This window comes from Denticeps clupeoides, chromosome 19, assembly GCF_900700375.1.
Source record: "Denticeps clupeoides chromosome 19, fDenClu1.1, whole genome shotgun sequence".
NCBI lineage: Eukaryota > Metazoa > Chordata > Actinopteri > Clupeiformes > Denticipitidae > Denticeps > Denticeps clupeoides.
Window position 1 is genome coordinate 12169163 of NC_041725.1, and position 19508 is coordinate 12188670.

At 46.1% G+C, this 19508-nt stretch overlaps 1 protein-coding gene across 7 annotated transcripts in view; it reads right to left on the reverse strand.

Annotated features, from left to right (window-relative positions):
* The window catches only part of robo1 (roundabout, axon guidance receptor, homolog 1 (Drosophila)), a 217170-nt gene that overhangs the window by 25516 nt on the left and 172146 nt on the right, over positions 1–19508 (reverse strand). For 5 of the 7 annotated variants that reach the window (XM_028961526.1, XM_028961528.1, XM_028961524.1 and 2 more), the window contains 13 exons: positions 17284–17441; positions 12485–12605; positions 11852–11990; positions 11570–11697; positions 8040–8048; positions 6413–6537; positions 5546–5717; positions 4458–4663; positions 3418–3499; positions 3020–3188; positions 2548–2714; positions 2329–2450; positions 583–817 (listed from right to left, as the gene is read on the reverse strand). In XM_028961526.1, coding sequence (XP_028817359.1) covers positions 583–817; positions 2329–2450; positions 2548–2714; positions 3020–3188; positions 3418–3499; positions 4458–4663; positions 5546–5717; positions 6413–6537; positions 8040–8048; positions 11570–11697; positions 11852–11990; positions 12485–12605; positions 17284–17441 — 1833 coding nt within the window. The remainder of the gene's footprint in view (positions 1–582; positions 818–2328; positions 2451–2547; positions 2715–3019; positions 3189–3417; positions 3500–4457; positions 4664–5545; positions 5718–6412; positions 6538–8039; positions 8049–11569; positions 11698–11851; positions 11991–12484; positions 12606–17283; positions 17442–19508) is intronic. The other 2 variants (XM_028961527.1, XM_028961525.1) reach the window with 1 other exon arrangement.

Genomic DNA, 19508 nt, shown 5'->3' on the forward strand with positions numbered 1-19508 from the left:
GATGAATGCAGTGCTGCGCTGCAGCCTAATTACTTTCAGCAACAGCCTGGCTCTACTTCCGTGAAAAGGCGGGAAGAATTTGTAATAATAATGAAAAACATGGTGGTTGCTCTGTCTCCAAGGCTCATAAACGCATTTAACAAAAAAAAAAAAACCCCACCACATTCTGATGCTCCAAGCCTCTCCCCACTCCATCCCTCTGCCCTCTCCTTCCCTTGTTCTCTCCCCCTCTCTCCCACACATGCACTCTCAGTCTGAGCTTTCGAGCTGGTACCGAACCAGATTTCCCAGAAATAAGCCGCCACCACACCCTAGGAACAATTAGTAAGCCGTTAATTTCAGCTTGTTTTTGGTTTTCCTTGCCTTCAGCCTGGTTTTCTCTGGTGGTGCTATTTCAAACCAGTGGAACTCCCTCCCTATTTTCTTTGTTGGTCAGAAAACCACATGAATTCGTTCAGCAGAAATCCTGCTCGCTTTGAGCCTGTGGCCAAAAGCACGCAGATGCTAACACACAGACATCAACAAAACAAAGGAGAAAGCAGCGGGTGCTGGAGAGGCGGGTGGGAATGGGCTTCTCCTTACCTTCCTCTATGGTCTTGGCCACTTTGACGTCACTGTCGGTGCCCTGGAACTCGTTGAAGAAAGGCCGTACTTTAAACTCGTAGGTGGCGCCCTTCCTCAGATTGGGGACCACTGCGTTGTCCTCTGCAGGGGTCCGCACCTCAAACACGGCCCAGTCCCCCCGCGCCTGGCCGCCCTCCGACGACGCCCGGTACAGCACCTTATAGCCCTGGATGTACTGGGACTGCTGCTCCACCTGGTGACAGGAAGAGACAACGACGGCCATTCATTTGGCGTCCAGGTCTGGAGCCCATGGTGGGGACAGGAGGGCAGCCAGCCTCATCCCCCATGTCGCCGCGGTAACTTATCCAGCCAGGATTCCCCGTCACAGCCCACCACACCACGGGCCTGTAGCCTGGAAGGTTCCATGCTGTCTGCTTTTGGTTATTCTGGGCAGGCGCACTGCACCACATACCAGCCAGAGCCACAGGCACACTTAGAATCAACAGCCACAATGACCCACAATGCACTGCAACATCGGAGACGTCTAGGTTCTCTGTTCAATCCCAGTATATTTTTTAATACAATCGCTTACTCTGTACTAAACAAATGTTGCACGTATTTCAATCAGGGTAACAGGCTCCTCAAAAAACACTTTAATCTAATAGTGAATTAACAAAATATTTATATTCTTTTCCATAATTAACATTTAATTGACCATTCAACCTGCAGATAATCCTCTGCATAAAACTGAGCAGTATTACATGCAGCATGCGAATGTCTAAGTAAAACTATTATACTATATTATTATACTATTTTCTAAAAAACAAGTAAATAATATATTTTCAACATACGTAAATCATCAGTAATCAACATCAGCACCAACGAGCTCCCGGTTGTGGTTTGTATATAAGGTGAACATCTGATATGAAGTGAAAGTGAAGTGAATGTCATTGTGAAACACTGCAGCACAGCACACGGTGACACAACGAAATGTGTCTTCTGCTTTTAACCATCACCCTTAATGAGCAGTGGGCAGCCATGACAGGCACCCGGGGAGCAGTGTGTGTGAACGGTTTACTGCCAGGGTGGTATATCTGGCAACGTCTGCTGTTCTAACACCACCTGCCCTGTTCCCTACTCTCTCTTTTCCCATCATGCATCTGCAACACATTCAGAATCAAGTCTCTTCTCTCAGTACTGCGCTCTCATGTTGACACTGGCGAACACTTTGAACGTGACTCTAAAGTGACGCCCCGATTGCCAGATGGCAGACGGAACACATTAGAGGACTTATACACAGCTCTCCTCTGTCCTCACTCAGAAGGACAGTTGCTCTCATGCGGCAGAATTGCAGAACTGTGCGAGTGCGCCGCTGACACCGGATCCGCGTCCCACACCGGCCTGCGTTTTTAAAAAAAACACTCTCTCCGGTATCAGCAACATTAACAAAAACATGCCTGCAGATGTAAGCACCGATATCAGGCTGAATTAGCCAAGGATCGCGTGTCTCTGCAGTGTTTTCCCAGACTTTTACAAACAGATTAATGCCACAGCGGATAACGTTGAGAAGGAATTGTGGGATTGGAGATGAAGTGCGGGTGGTTTAACATTTTTTTTTTTAAATGGCCAGACGAACTCCTCGCCGTTCACTCTCTGAGACTCTTTCCCACATCTGTCATTCATAATATGCATTATAGCAAGCTTAATTAATTGCGAAATGTGCGATTATTTTGCCACATTTCACGAATGTCTGTTGGAACTCACCGTCCACTGCACCCTGACTGAAGAGGATGAGAGGATTGTGGGATTGTGGAGGTGGATTACCACGTCCCCAAGTTCCCGCTGGATCTGACGGTGGTCCACACCCTGACTAGTTGGAGGAATATCTGCAGACACACACACATGCACAATGGCAAGAAACATGAGCTTATTTATTTGTTTGTTTGTTTGTTAGTTTTGATGGTTATTTGATGGTTAGCGCACCCTGCGTCTTGATGGCATCGCTGATGGGGCTGGGGTCGCTCAGGCCGTATGCGTTGGCGGCTCGCACCAGGAACAGGTACACAGCGCTGGGCTTCAGGCCCTTCAGCATGTAGGACTCCATCTTGACATGCTCCGCCACCGTCTGCCAGCTGCTGCCCGACGCGTGGCTGAGGTCGAGGATGAAGCGAAGGTGAAGAGATTGTCATTGTGAAACACAGCAGAGGGGTTGAAGAGGACTTTATTATACTGACTGAACTCTACATTACACAACCCCTAAATCTCAAAAAGTAAGACCAGAGGACAGATGTCCCCCACAAGACAGTGTCTTGCTTAGTGTCTGCACACCATATCACCTCTTTTTTCCATCAGTAAATAATTCTCCACTTTGCAGGATGATACTAGGATTATAGAAGCACCAGAAATCCACGATTAGAAAAAGATATGAAGCACATGATGACATGTTATCACTCACCTGAAGGCCTCGATGACGTAAGAGGTAGGGGTGGCACCGGAGTTGAGGTTGGGCTTCCAGCTCAGGGTGACGGAATTGCGGGTGACCTCGGTGACCTCCGGTTTGGAGGGAGCGCTGGGGATCAGGTTAGGGTCCGTGGGTCTGACTGGTTGCACTGGCATGCCGAACTCTGAATGCAAAGCACATCACAGATGTTCACAAAGTTCATGCACAGAGCAGGTTCTACCCATACAATACCGCAGGGCGAGAGCAAAATTGCATTTACAGCATGTATCAGACGGTCTTATCCCTTATGCAGAGTGACTTACAATCAGTAGTTACAGGGACAAACACACACACACACACACACACACACACATATATATATGTATATATATATTTTTTCCTGTTAGCATTACCTTGCACCTCCAGATATGCCTTCCACGAGGCCTCCCCACTGGGACTGGACGCTGTGCATGTGTACACACCTGTGTCCCCCAGCTGGGAGAAAGACAGACAGTTGGATTACAAACACAAACATATATGTGTGACTGCAGTAGGGAACAGAAATATAAATTGAATTGGGTGTGTGGAAGGTGTGAATGAAAAGGTGCGTCACTGTTCTGTCGTGACGGGGCCCATTGTACCGCTGGATGAAAGTGACAAGTTCATTAATGAGCCCCCGGGATGGGACGGTGGGTGCCGTGGAAACAACATCCGAGTCCTGTCAGCTCACAAGGCTGCTGTCAGGGATTCGCACATCTCCGTTAATTAAACATGCTCTGACTGTGCGGCCTGACGTGACCTGTGACCCTCCCCAACACGCCCATCTGAAGGATGTGCCAGCTCTATGTAGTATCCCTGCCTGGTGTGTGTCTTTTGTTTAAACACATAAGACACATCAATGTTAGATGAGCCAGTGTGTAATCTAAAACTAAAGCTGTGTGTAATGCTGTACATGAATGTCCATAATCTTCTCAGCTACAGGACAAACTTAATCTTAATTGTTAAATAAGCTCCAAAATGTCTGTAGGGATCCATGAGAAGGGTCACATAAGGTCAGGATGTGGTCTACAATAGCATACGTTGTCGTGGCCACATTGCGTGAGGTGTGAGCAGTTAGTGGTTATAGTCAAACTCATACCCTGTAGGTGTGTGTGTCAGTTGATATTATTTTTTAAGATTTAACACAGAGTTCAAACCTTTGCAGAGTTCATTTCATGACATGATTTCTTTCAGTACTGATCATTGCGCAAACAATTTGTAGTGCTTGGTTTTAAATGAGTCATTTCCTGTGACACTTCTCACAAATTATATCGAATCAGAATGTTGTTTTGGATCCACAATAGACAAGTCGGGGCGTGACTGAAACTGTCTTTTGAACACCTATAGATCTGATCACAAAGCAGCATTGTGTGTTGTATCTTTGGAGTGTGTGGTGGTTGGGCTTCACCCTCACCTTGGCGTAGCGGATCTGCAGGGCTCCAGTGTCCAGCTGTTTGATGCGGGAGTCGTGTGTGGACACCAGCACCCCGTCCTTACGCCACAAGATCGCCGGGGCAGGATTCCCCGTCGCCTGGCAACTGAGGACCACCGTTCCATCAACAGAGACCGACTGATTGGTGGGACCCTGCCGGACCACTGGTGGGGGTCTGTCTGACACCACTGCAGAAGGTAGAGTATGAGTGAGAGCTGAGATGTTTGGCTCCAGAATCCCATTTTCACAACTGGAAGCCATGTTCGAATCACTAAGCAGCAGGGGCTGCGCTACAGCCAACACACACAGAAACAAGAACAACAACACACACATCAAGAGACATATAAACACATGAACACACATGCAGCGTTTGCATAGTACTGCTGCCAGCTGAGAAATGAGACACAACCTGTATGTGTGTGGAGATTAGGACATTAAAACACACCCACCGACATGTGCATACACACACATGCACACGAGCACATGGGGGAGGTGTGAGGCTATTCAGATAAATTAAATCCACTGAAAAGCAGAAAAGCACACACACACACACTACATACTAACCCACACACAGAAGCACATGCGGCAAGTCCAATAAATAAGAAAACACAAATGAATCAAATAAAAACCCAGCACACACACATATTCAGTCACACCTGCAAACACACACCTCTCCAGATAGAAGCGGCTTCGCCGCTCAGCGCCGGACTGTGGTGTAATTACAGCGGCAACGGCGCTGTGAGCTGTAATTACCAGGCCTGGCCTGGGAGCAGACATCCCTCCTTCATAACTGCTATTATTATCCCTCTATCCTGCCGTCCATCTGTCCCTCCTCCCTCCTCCCTCCCACGGTCCAGAAAACGGACACCCCGCCCAGATTCACTGAATCGCCCCGGTTCACTGTTACCTCTGCTGAACTAATTATAGCCTCAAACAGGGCAGGACTTTCTGTGCGTGCGTGACATCAGCCCCTCTAAGAATGATGAAGCCATGTCCGCTTCGTTCATACACATATTTAATGGAAACGGTTTTATGAAACAATCCCATACGTCCATCCATGTGACTCTCACCATCTGTGACTTCCAGCAGAGCTTTGGTGATGACGCTGCCGGCAATGTTGAGGGCCTGGCAGCTGTAGTAGCCCACGTCTGAGCGCTCGGCGCTGGTGATGGTCAGGTCTCCCGTCTGCGAGACGGACACTCGACTGCTGGGCTGAGGCGGCTGAGAGGAGAGGATCAGGGTCTGCACAGAGAGTACAAATATTACGTATGAAAGCTTAATGATGGTGTTATATGAACCCTGCATTTGTATCTCTACTGGACTGCACCCCTCACCATTACGATACATACACGCCTTGCTGACAGCGAAGTCTGAAGCCTCCACTTACTGTAAATGCTGTAAACGGTGTAATTAAGCAATACTACAGGAGAGGGGGTGTAATAACAGGCACCAGGTCAAAGGCCATGGTGCCACAAAGCTGCACACCACTGGCAATATCTTGCATACATTATTGTGAGTACAACATTAAATATATATAAATGGTGGTCAGTGGTCAACGAATTGTAAATGGAATAAGGTGGTAGTTCAGGCTGCCTCTCCCCCTGTGGTACAAAGTGTTCTTTAGATGCTGATGAGGACAAAATTTACATTTTATTCCACAGATATTTCCCCCCACACTGCACGACATGTCACTAAAATAGGCGGAGGTGCTCATAAAACCACCACAGCTGGGCCAGTACTCCCCATCCAGTCCATTAAAGAGACATATTGGCCTGAAGGGGGTGTATTCAAGTGCCGACCCCCCAAGGCCTAATAAAAAGCTCCCAATCAGAGAAAAGATAGTGCTGTGCTCCTGGGTAATCACCTGCGACCAAACAACACACACACACACACACACACACACACACACACACACACACACACACACACACACTCACCTGGCTACCCTCTCGTTGCCAGAAGATGGCTGGCTGGGGGCTGCCTGTAGCTTCACAGTGGAACGTGACGGTGCGACCGACAGCAACCACCTGGTTCCGAGGCCTTACCACAAATACTGGGGGCACTGGTGTGTGTGTATGATTACGGGAAGAAGGGAGGAAGGGAGAGTGTGTGTTATTCAGGGCAAAAAAACACAAAAAAAAAGGCAGTAAAATGTCACATCAGAGTGTTCAATAGCTTCAGTGACAGCAAAAAAATATCCGGACTGTGTGATTTTCCATATTTCAAAGTGGTGGTTGGAGGAACAAACATACAGAAAGTCGCTCGCTCTGTAATGCCGAGGAGATGAGAACAGATGTAATGAATTGAAGGTGGAGGGACCAGATTAAAAAAAAAAATGGGTGCGACCCCTGCGCCTCTTCATTTGCATGGGCAAGGGCACCAACCAATAAAACATGGGAATGGGAGGATAAATTCGGGCCATCTGTGCAGGCTGAAACAGTCGGGTGGCGGGATGTGAGCTGTACTCATGCATATTAAAGACCATCTACGTTGCAGACGAAGTGATGTGAGCGAGTAATTGTGTTTAAACGGTTGTTAACAAATGGCATGTACATGGTGACAATTATAGAGAAAACCTGGTTAAATAAGAAGAGAAACTGATTTGAGTCATGACTTTATTCCACCAGTCTTATTAGAATAATAATAATCTTTATCTACACTGAAAAAAGTGAAAACCAAGAAAGACAAAAAGGCTTGCTTTCCAGAAACAAATTTAAATCTCTAGTGACAAAAATGTAAATTTCAATTATATTGAGTCAAACTGCCACTAAATTAGTGTCAAGAAGTCCTGCCATGCAAATTGTGCTAAAGTGACTTTTTTATCATTCATAGAAGTCAGTTTAAGCAAAATGACGGCAAATTAAGCTTTTCCCCCATCATAGAGTATTTTGTAAAGATGATTTATCTATGATGGCTTAAACTTAGAATGCATTCTTGGAAATAATGCCTTATACTTTCTTGAATACATTTTTTTTACAGCGTATGAGCGAACTCCTATGGAACTCCAAATGAACTTTCAATTGGATGATTTTGGATGTTAGACAGCTTAAAGACATTTCAGTGCCTATTGCAATCACTTGTTTTGACGTAGAACATGACAATGTACTTCCATATTTAATGTGTCTTCATCTAAACCCGAAATTTGTTGTCCGCATGCACACTGGTAAACGTGTTAAAATTGTTTCATATGCAATGCAATCCCCGGAGTGGGACACATGTCCCATTTGTTCCCTGCCTACATGAAAGCAATCTGGGAGTCTGTCACTTCCCCTGCATATGTGATTTGTCCGGGCTGGCGGGGGGGAACCGGGTGCTTTGCAATGCATGAGGCAGCTCAGAGCGGTAAAATAACAGAATGAGAATGACTGGAGTTACCTTGGGCGCTCAGACCGAGCTATTTCTGCTATTACCCGTTCATTTCCTTTGTCACTGTTGCCGGTGATAACTGAGACATGGGTTCTGATTGGTGGGTGGACAGAGGTGATGGGAGGAGGATGAAGTATGTTCTGACAACTTCCTGCCGCTGTCAATGGTGAAAAGGTGGCGGGTGACAATTCAACTTACCAGACATGACTATAAAGGAAAAAGAAAAAACAAACACAAACAAATCAATTGATGCTAATATAAAACAGCAACATGGCACAAATCAGACATGGAATGAGAAAAAATCAAATCACGACATTGATGAGCGTGAGGAAAGCTTTGTGTCCAGAATGAATACAAGGCGTGGCTGTTGGCAGTTTGGCTCAGGCTGAATACACACACACAACACACACTCAACGTGAATACATCAAATACACTGGATCCTATATGTATAACTTTCCTATGTACAATAAATGTGTATTGATGATGGGTATTGTATATTAATGAAATGTGAAAATACAATTTCCCACTTGTACACAATACCCACTGTACTCCTCCCAATCGCAGCTGGATTACCTGAGATGACTAGTGTAACCTCACCTAGGACTCGCCTGACTGTTTAATGGCAGCATTGAGAGTTCTGGTCCTCAGGTGTGTGACGGGGACAATAGGAATGTAACTAAAGAAGCGACCTCTGGCCATATACACTGACATGATTTAACCAGCAGTACCGGTTTCACACAGCCCTGTGTGCATTCTGCGGTCAGATTTAATGAACAGCAAAATTCAACAACAAAGAAACAATTACATTCGAGGGTTGAAATACTTCGACAAACACTGCAAATTAATGTAAAAGTTTTACACATTTCTGATCCTACTTTTGTGTGTTTCTGTGTGAATATGGTACATGCTGATGTCTGACCATCAGCAAATTATGCCTCTCTCCTCTGCTGACTGTCTCAATCTGAGAAGATGACGTGGCATTACTATGACATCATTAAAGACCAACAGCAAACAATTAAACAGAGGCCCCTGGCTGGTAATGACCCCCACATAATGCGTCTATTGAGCCCCTTACAGTGTGCGAGAGACAGGGGGAGAGGGAGACAAAGTGTGTGCGAGACAGAGCAGGAAACAGAAGCAAGACAAGAGCGACACACACGCACACGCATACACAGACACACACTAATGAGGCTCCCGACAGCTTTCCCCTGCCAGGCCGAGTGTGGGGCTCTTGTTCGAGGGATCTGTGCGAGCGGAGGTGATGAGGGGGCTGTGACATGGCCGAGCCCGGCACACCGCTGGCACACCGTTCACGACGCAACCGCCCGCCATACCCCCTTCACACGACCTCTCAGCACCGAAGCTCCAGCCTATTCTGCAGATAAATCATCTCTAACGACAAAATTACTAGCTGACAGAGCCCGAGCATGGCCAGGGTGCAGAGTCCTGGCTTTATTACTGTGATATGGTCTTTAATAGAGACTAGGGGCCATCTTTTCCTGGTGCTTTATACGATGCAATGCATGGGACATGTTCACTAATGTCACATTAAGTGCATTTTCTGGTTTTACAGAAATAAAATAAAGGTAAATAAAGTCTACTATCCACCTATTATGATACTTAAGGATGTTTAAAAAGGGAGGATCAAGTAGACTATGTGCCATGTTTGATTGCACCACCCTCCCTCTTGGTAATTTCATAGTAACATGTATTTAACACCAATAAACAATTATTCGCACCATTCACATTATGACAGCACTATTTTTGTAAAATGTGTGTCTGTGCGTGTTCCATTTTAAGGTTTTTATGCATTTTCCAGTAACAGTTGAGGTACAAAACACCACATTCCACAGGACAAGCGCTCTATTCTGCTAATACGACTCCGGAGTGTATTAACAATCATGACCCTGAGTGCAAAAACCCCATCAAAGAGAACACCGGTGCGTCCTCGGTAAACAGATAGCCTGTTTGGGGCGACATGTTTATGGGCGCAGGCCTGCTGTTACAGACAGGGGAACATGTATGTAAAACAGTAGTTCGGTGATTAAGTCGAGGGCGAGGGCTTGTAACGAGAGAGAAAGAAAAACAGCTCCCGGTGCTGGGGCACAGTGTGGACATTGTTCATAGAGGAATCGGCCTCGGAGGTGTGAAAAGCTCACACTCGGCTGAGCCAAGCTAGCTCATATTTCAGGAGATGTTGAGGGGGGGAAAAAAAAACGCAATATTTTGTTGTAAGTTATTAAATTAAATCAAAGTTGGAAAAGTACGTCCCTGTGATGGCTGCAAGACAGGAAGCAGATTACCAACCGGGCACCTGGGGGTAAGTGAGTGGGCAGTAATGGGAGAGTTCTGGTTCACCACAAATACCAGCTTGTAAGAGCCTTTTCTGTAACTCCTCAGTTCTCATGTCTTGCTATGCATATAAGTTATTTACATGTAAATCAATTAATTGATGAAATCAAATTAATTGATTTCATCAAAAAACCTTTTGCTTAGCAATAGTTAAACTAATTCATTTGAATGCATCCAACTATGTAAGTGGTTTAGCAGGTTCCGATAACCCATTTAAATATTTCTTTTTGTAGAATAACCCATTTTATTTTATTCGTTCCAATCTTTCCCATCTCACTCGCTTCTTTCTTTCAGTTCGCGCTCTATCTGCATATCCCTCTGTCTCGCTCACTCGCTATCTGACTTCCTGCTCTCCTTTGCCCATTCAGCTCTTCAATTACCCAGCTTCCCCTTTTTTCCCAGGCTCCTGTGATTAGAGGCGTGTCATTTCCTGGCCGTGGGACTGGGGGCCCCTGTAGCCTTTCATTATGTAAGGCTCTGATTGAGCGGACCCCCGTTGCTGGTGGGCCCATGTGAACCGGTGCGAGGAGAGGGACATACAGAGGGGTCTGTCCCCGCTTGTCAGAGCTCAAAATGGGCAGAGCTGGGAATGGACGCCCTGGGACAAAAGCGTGGGGTCTTAATGGCTAAATGAATGGATGTAAATGTAAACCGCATAAACACTGTTATCTCCATGATCACAGTCAAAACAGTCAAAATTTCTTTTATTTGGTCTACACTGCACACTGAAGACGAAATGAAAGTTTTCCTTGACATGTTCAATATTCCAATGAATTCATTTACATCATCTCAAAGGTGTGTGTTTTTGCTCAAAATTGGAATCAGGGGAGGAGTGTCTGCCACAGCTTGAAGGAAACTGTAACGTCTGGTTGCCTGTGATAAAAAGATAACCACACCCTCTTTCACACACCTAAGAGATAAATGGATCCCACCCCCTGTCCAAACCCTCCCCACACCTCATTACGTTCCATTTCAGTGGCATGCACATACACACACACACACACCTCCACGGTTCCCATTAGGTCAGTACTAAATGGAAGCAGTGTTTCTCCTGGCTCTCTAAGTAGACTGGGGGGATTCTGCACCCCGTCCTGGACCCCAGCCCCCTCTGATGAATGTCTTCTTTCTCTGTGTTCACACTCTGCGAACCCCAGCTTTGTATTCCCAACATCTCAATAGGGGACATTTAACAGAGCAGGGACCTTTCTACATTTGGGGCGATGCTTGTTCTACCCGCTCGGCGCACATTCAGCCACATGTGTAGGGTCAGTGATTTTAAAACACAGGTATTAATGCGCAGGGTAACTGTTTATTAGTTATGGGTGTGAATAGGGGGGATGGGTGTGTAAGTCAGGATGTGTGCAGTGAGGTCCTACCGTGGACGGTCAAGGTCGCAGACGCCTCAGCCTTGCCCACCACGTTCTCTGCCACACAGGTGTAGGAGCCCCCGTCTGCAGCGGTCAACCGACGTACCTTCAGGGTGTGGTCCTCACGGATCTCATACCTGAGTTGCGAACCCGGAAACACGCATACGTCTTAGGAACACTGTACTGGTAATCCAGAAAGCAACATCTAGACAGAGATATCCAAAACATCCAAAAAAGAATGGAAAATGCAATTTGTAGAATGATAGTAGAATGAAAGAGAACTGAACAGACCTTCCTTTGGGCAGCTCCCCATCCTCCTTTTTCCACCGAACGGTGGGGACCGGGTCTCCCCGTGCCTCACACCTGAACTCTGCACTTTGGTCAACCAAAACAGACATGCTGCTGGGCCTCTGAACGAAGCTGGGTCGCTCTGCAAGCACACACGAACACAGCGTAGCTGTGATTCACTAAACCGCTTAATACTCTGACATTATTCTCAGCCCTAAACAAGTGAAGGCGTGGCAAAAATGGAGGAAGGAATATGATTTACATTAACAATGTGTCAGAAGACAGGAAAAGGGAGGGATGGGAGGGGCTTTATCTGAGGTCAGTCCCATGTCTGAAATGACCCAGCCCAGTCTGGCCACGGGGTCGAGGGTCACCTTCAGATAAATGGGCCACAGCTGGCCGGTGAAGTGGGAAATGTATCGGCTGTTTGTGTGTATATTAGAGTTCATGGTCATCGCTGCATGCACAACCGGGGTCAGCGACACTGTTTAGTCCCCATGGAGACGGCAACACAAACCCACAAATCCACAGAGCAAAACATCTGGGAGCTCGCCGCCGGAGGACAAACAGAGGGGTGTGGAAGGACACAGGACGGATGAAAAGCATGACAAGGAGGACGGGAGAAAGGATATCTACCCAGCACAGTCAGCTCGGCCACCTCGCTCTCCCGCTCGCCCACCATGTTGGTGCCCACGCACACATACTTCCCAGCATCACTCTTCCGTGTGTTGGTGATCATCAGCTTCCCACTCCGTATCTGTGGGTTTTAAGAAAAATAAATAAATAATTGAAAATAAGAACAATGTGTGGAAAAGGGCAAACAATTACAGAATACAGAAGCAAGGTAAGAGAAAACATATGGAGCAATGATATTAATATTGTTGTAGCTTAAATGGACATAACTATATATTAAAACTAAGATACATCGGAACTCAAAGCAAATATTAGCTGTTAAATGGTATTTCATTTAAAAAGTCTTTTAATGAAATGAGTGCATTTTTTGAAGTAATTTGCAGGCTATCGTTGACATCAGATCTCTGCTAATTCCCCCGCTGTATTACTTTCCCAGCAGGGTTAATACAGTTAAAGCAGGTCAAGGCGCGGCATTAGCACTTACTCTGAGCGGGTCCCTGTTCAGACAAGACTCAACTGCATGAGTCATGTTGACGTAACTTAATGTTCCTTCTGACCCATAAACATATGCTGTAACAGTAATGAGTGCTTGCCCTGGGGCCTAAGACTTTTAAGCTGTTCACATACCAATTCAAACAAAAAAAAAAGTGTGTGTGTGTGTGTGAATGCAGGTGAGCCTCCTGTTATTTCCCAGGGCTTTGATTACAGGCCCGAGGATCTGCTTTGTACTCAGGCACTCGCAGTGTCAGCTCAGGTCCTTTGGTTGTGCCACTTGTGTCGTGGGACAATAGCAGCAATGGCTCCCCCTGCCCCTTCACTCCAGGGGATTAAGCACACCCCCACTCCGCAAGAGTAACGGATCCCTGTATTTAAAGACCACAGGGGTGAGCGGAGTCAATGACGGGGAGCTGCGGGCAGCCCAAGCAAGGAACCCCCTGCTTCTTCTCACTTTAGCGCGGCGCGGCACTTGTGCCGGCTTTTTTATGGGCCGCTACGTTCTGACTCATTGAATCCCACTCGCTGTGTTACGTGCTCAGTCTGCTTGGGCTGCAGGTGCTGTTGAAATTTAGAGCATGGTTCCAGAAGCATAGCAAAAAAAGCAGGTCAGATTAGTGTATAATCTTCACAACTCATCTACAGGACTTAATAATAAATGATAAGGACGTGAAGGTTTCCTGTTGTACAACGATATTATTGGTGAGATATAAGCTTTCATTCCACCTCTCAAGAGCTAAGGTTGTTCACCATCCATCACAGCCAAAACCTCTATCATAAAATAATTTCTACAACTGAATCTTCAGCCTTTGCATCTACAAAAGCTACAAGAAACATGGGTGTCATGACTTATGAACATCTCTTATGACTTATGACCTTCTCTGAACATGTAGCATCTGTGTCATGGTCCTGTAAACTATGAGGAAAGAAAATCAGACCTTTCTTCCATCAACATACCACCCAAGTCTTGGAATAGCCTACCAGGTCTAAGCCTGTCTCAGAGGTCTCCAAGCGTTGAACCAGGTTTCCTGGGTTGAATTATAAGGACTTCATCTATACTCCATCTAGATCACTGTTCCTCCAAAGAACGTTTCCTGGTGTTGCTGACCCTACAGACCAGGCGATCCCAGTCAAAGGCCTTCTCTTCCATGATTGTGGATTGATGTTTCCAACTGCCATCAGATCGGCCCCAGAAGGAACTAATGTTTCATGTATTCAGACATCATTTATTCAATTGTAGATGACAACCCCCAAAACTTAAACCCAAACTGCTGTGTTAATTGGCATCCAGTACAGAGCTGGAGGACAGTAGAGCCCTTTCGCAGTTCCGCTGCATCTATTTGGGCTGGTAGAACAATATGTTTGGGGAATTATGCCAATATTTTCCATACCATCAAAATGAGCCACTTTCAACACTTTGGGGTCCTTTGCCCTTCACACGCTGAACAATATCAGGCTATTCAGTCCGGAATTAGAGGGACAAAAGCGCCACCCCCTCCGTCCCCTTTGTCTCGTGTCACTGGCTGGAGCTGACGGTGCACAATCCTCATTGGCTGCCTGTTGAGTTGGCACCCGTTCAGACTCTTTGGCCAGAGCAACACTAAACAAAGGATACATGAGACAATGTGGTGCATGTGCCGGCCATTTGTGGACATGCTGACTGTCGCTGCTGTCAAACGAGGGTTGGCTCGCTCCAAAAACGGTTTATGCTGAGTGTGGAATTTTGCTCCTTTGGGAAAACTCCGGCACAGGTGGGAACAGTTAGCGTCTTCCAAACACGGCAGAGAGGCGGCGGCGGGTCCTTTCTTTGGCACGATTACCGGAGGCGGATGCCGCTTCTCTCGTGTCTCCATCCCTAAGTCGTGCCAAAGTGAATGAAAGCAGGTTCCACTTTGGCAGGTGGGCCCCAGATTGGGCAAAAGCCAGAACTGTGCATTCCGACATGTTCACTATATCCAAGGCGGAGCGGGCCAATCAAAACAGGCCCACCGAAACCGCAAAGCCGAAGACAGGCTACAGGGGCAGCTCTGCTCTTCTCATTAGCAGATACAAGTTTCCTCTCCTCACTTATCTTCTCTTACCCATCCATGTGAAGCCCACCGTCCCCCGGCCCTTAAACACGCATCGCCATGGTGGTCCCTGCCGTCCCATTGCCTCATCTGTTAAACACTTTTGCTGAGCCACTTGTACATACGCAGGCATTATGACACACACACACACACACACACACACACACAGAGCCCTGCGGCGAAATCGGTCTCAAACAAACAGCACTGTTTTTATTTCCTCAAAACCGGCCAGGCATTTAGCTCGGGTCGTGTAGCTGCAGGCTACGCTCTGCGTCAGACGAGCTACCGAGGACTTTAAGGGGCAAATCTGAAACATTTCCTTGAAAGATTTCACACGGGGGCTAGGAGAAACGAAAAAGAAAATACATTTGGTAAAGTTTTTTGTTTTTTTAAACGACCCCCTCTGATCCCTAGATCTTGTGGCGGATGTTATCGTGGAAACCCGCTCACAAACAGCAGCCTCTGCCAATGTGTGCAGCGTTCAGAGCGAGTCCAACTCAATTATGGGAAACGCTGTCGACGGCAGAGTAGTAAAAAAGCCGCATGACAGTTAAAAAGGTCGGAGGCCAAAAAACGTTTTACAAACAGGTTACAATATTAATCAAGAACAGCGTTTGCACAGTGGCTATTGCACAAACCATGTGACCCATGATAAGTTCATTTTATACTACTTTATCCCATATGAAACCGGGGAATATGTAAAAGGGTGAAGAAGCTGGGACTGAGCCAACAATAAAGGTGTATAGAGCCATGTGAAGGACTGAGAGGTTGTCTCCAATACCTGCACCCAACTTGGCCTTCCATGGATCAGGTTCAACAAACATATAGGCAAAAATAAAGGGTCAGATAGTGATAACCTGTCAAAGCCTTGTACTTCTATTAAAGCACAACATTAACTCATTCACTCACTTTCCTTTCCTGTCACAGATAAAATATTAAAAGATGAGTAACATACATTTTAATTCTAGCCTCTATGAACTATGCAAAGACTATGAGAAAAAATTATATCAAGTTTATGGATAGCACTAGGCATAGAAACAACTTTTTATGTAAGGTTGTAATTTAGTTGTTACATGTCTTCAGAAAGCAGTGAAAAACCAAACGCGAGTGTGTGTACATGCGTGCAGGGGTATGTGGGTGCACAGCCACTCTGATGACAGGCTAAAGCTCCCATTGTTCTCTCAGGCGAAAGGTAGAGATTACAGGTCTCAACAAGGTTGAAACAGTGACACGCTCTTACACACATACACACACACACACGTGCCAGTCACAAACTTCGCTACCGAAGCTATCGCCTTGCTAACCGCTGATTAAAGCCTTCTTCTTCAGCTCCGGGCACTTACTTCTTAAATGAATGATAATTAGATTTAATTCAGAACAGATTAGCCACTTGTTTCTTTAAATTAACTGCAGGGCAGTGGCTATTAATCCAGCCCATGCATGGATGGCAGCGGACGATGGGGTTTTTTACGAGATATTTATAAGATTTTAACAGTCTAACCCTGACCAATCAGCTTTGCCGGGCAGAATGGGAGTTTTTGAATCGCCTTTTTGAAACGTCTGCTTGGAAACAAGTCTCCAACGGCAGATGTGGCCGTCAAGCTCAGGTGCGATGCCCTGCCGGTGCGGTTTCATCCCGCCTCCGGGCCAGAGCAGCGCGCTTCCTGTTGACGTGGCCTTGTTAAATGTGCTCCGCCGCTCGATCTGATTAAACAACGACACACTCCAATGGCTTCTCCCTCAGTATAAATAAATAAGAGGAAGTGCAGCGCCGTGCCAGGACGGCCTCGGGTCCACCGGGGTCTGGTCTTTTTTTTAATGAGGACAGTCCGCTGATTGATACAGAGGCTGCACACAGCAGAGTCTTAATTAAAGCTGACTAATTGGTGGCAAGGCATCAAAGGAGCAAGCAGTCAATCAGAGACGGAGGGAAGTTTCCTCTCGGCCCAAACTTTCCGACGTGATCATTCTCCCGGATTCACACTCGGCTCATTCCAAGCGAAGCTCGCTGTTCCTCAATAAAGGAAAGGCTAATCGATGTGCGGATGCTTAGCTAATGGAGCAGCAATAATGAAATGTCACACACTCATTAAAACACTTAATAAATGAAAAAGAACAATTAAGAAAAATACACTTCACAAGGCCGGACTTGGTTTATATGTGGCCAGAAGTGATCGAGCTGCATGTTGTTTCCCTGGGCTACAGGAACAGAACACGTGTCCTTCAAACCAGTCATACCGTGATGCGCTCGTCCCGATCGTCTATGTTCGCTCCATCCTTCTTCCATGAAATAGTGGGCTCCGGGTGTCCCCGAGGGGGCTGGCACTCCATAACGGCCGGCTCCCCCGCTGCCACCATCACATCGCTGGGGTTCTGCCTGAAGTCGTCTCTGAGTACTGCAAAAGCAAAGACATGAGAGGTCAGTCTACAGACTGTCATATAGTCAAGAAAAACACACGTTCACTGAGGTCATTCTAAGAGAAGAAAATGCTGATTTAAAATGAAACAGATAAAAAAGGCAGAAAGAGTAGAAATTGGACAATCATAAATGTATGAATACATATTTATTCAAAAAAGTACTTTGGTGATTGGAAGAGTTAGTTGATCGGGCAGTCTTTCATGAAATGTATTAACTGCTTGTTGAATATTTTTCTATTTTCTTTTTCACACCGATGAAGCAGATGTTCAGTTAGAAGTTCATCAACCATGTGTGTTGCAGTTATGGCTGTGTGATTATAGTGAATAGGTGTGTAGAATGCCCACGATGTGGAAAAAAAAGCTCAGAAGATTAAAAAAACCCTGGCCTCAAAAAGAGGACATGTACTGTGATAAAAAAGGATTGAAATATCAAATCAATATGTGAAAGTATAATGTGATACATTTTTGTCATATCATCTAGCCCTAATTGCAGTGCATATTTGGCTATTGACCAAGACTAATACATAGTGATTATTAATTATGACCAAGATATAAAAAAGTTAACTAAATTTGACTAAATCTAAAGAACTCCGAAGGCCTGACGAGTTAATTCTCTCCTAGGCATAAAAGACACAACTCCAGCCTCTAAATTTGACTCTAAAAAGACAGGAAAGCGGCTTCATTAACGCATACGGAGCTGGGAGACGCAATTTTTATAACAGCCGCGAGTCACGCAAAACTTCACTTATCCTCTGTGTGCACAGCGCGGCGGCTGGTCACTTCTTCCCATTTCCGGAGCACACAGCAGCACAGGCACCCGGCCATCTGCACGGATTTCTTTAAAGTGCTCCAGTTAACGGAAACACTGCGGCTTTTACCGACATCGCGGGTGTAAACAGGAGGCAAATGTGCCTGCATTTCAGGCCCGACTGCTTCTTAGAGCGAAACGCGCCGTTAGTGAGGGCGGGCAGACGGACGAGCACCTCGGTATTTAGCGTCTAATAGACAGAGAAGCATCCGGAGTGAATGTGATGGCGGGAAATTATGCTTGAAGGAAAACAAATGAGATGTGCTGCCGTCTGTTATTCCGCGCATCCGTCCTCTAAACTCATTTATCCAAGTCAGGTTCGGTGGAACAGAAATGCTCACAATCACACCCACACACACAATAATACACATGTGGGAGGAGACTGGATCATCTGGAGACCCTCAGAGGAAACATCAACTTTTGGTTTGTATGGAAGACGCTCCACCCTGGAATAAAGTAAAAACTTTTTGATTTGAGAGAGAAAAAGACAGTGATGATGGAAAAAAAAAAAAAAAAAACTACCACCCATCCAGGAACAGCACGGCAGTAATGGCTTTCCCAGCCGGAATGTATCTATACTCCACATAAAACCACTCACATAAACTCCAGACTCCCGGGATTTTCTCTACACTCACACTAATATGTGATAGGGAGGTTTGTGCGAATTATGGCTTTGTGTGTGTGTGTGTCTCCTTGCTGAAGATAAACAGATGCTCCAGAGGCTTATAACACAGCATTATAATGCAGTGACAACGTACACGTGTGTGTTCCCGTGTCTGACAAAATCAAAGACATAGAACTAAGAGTGAAAAAACATGCACATGTGTATGAGTGATAATAAAATAGTGTAGCTGTGTGAATGAACACAAGAGTGATTGATAAATTCTGCATGTAAAAGAATGTGTGCATTTGTATTGAACGTGTGTGTATGAGATAATAAGAAGAGTGTGTGTGTGTGTGTGTGTGTGTGTGTGTGCTCTCCTCTCATGCCCTGGTCGTGCTCCCGTCTCCTCGCTGAGTCTCGGCCACAGATCAAAGTCAGGATCCCCCTCAGAAACCTGAACTCCTGACAGCCAACAAATTCCTGCCTAAACCCTCTAAGCACTTAATTGGCCGTCGCTGAGCCAACACTCCGCTCTCCGCCGTCTGCAACTGCACAGCATGAAGCACTTCTCCCCCCATTTTCTCCACCGAAAAAGAGAAGAAGCGACCCTACCTCAACACAGGAAATGGCCTT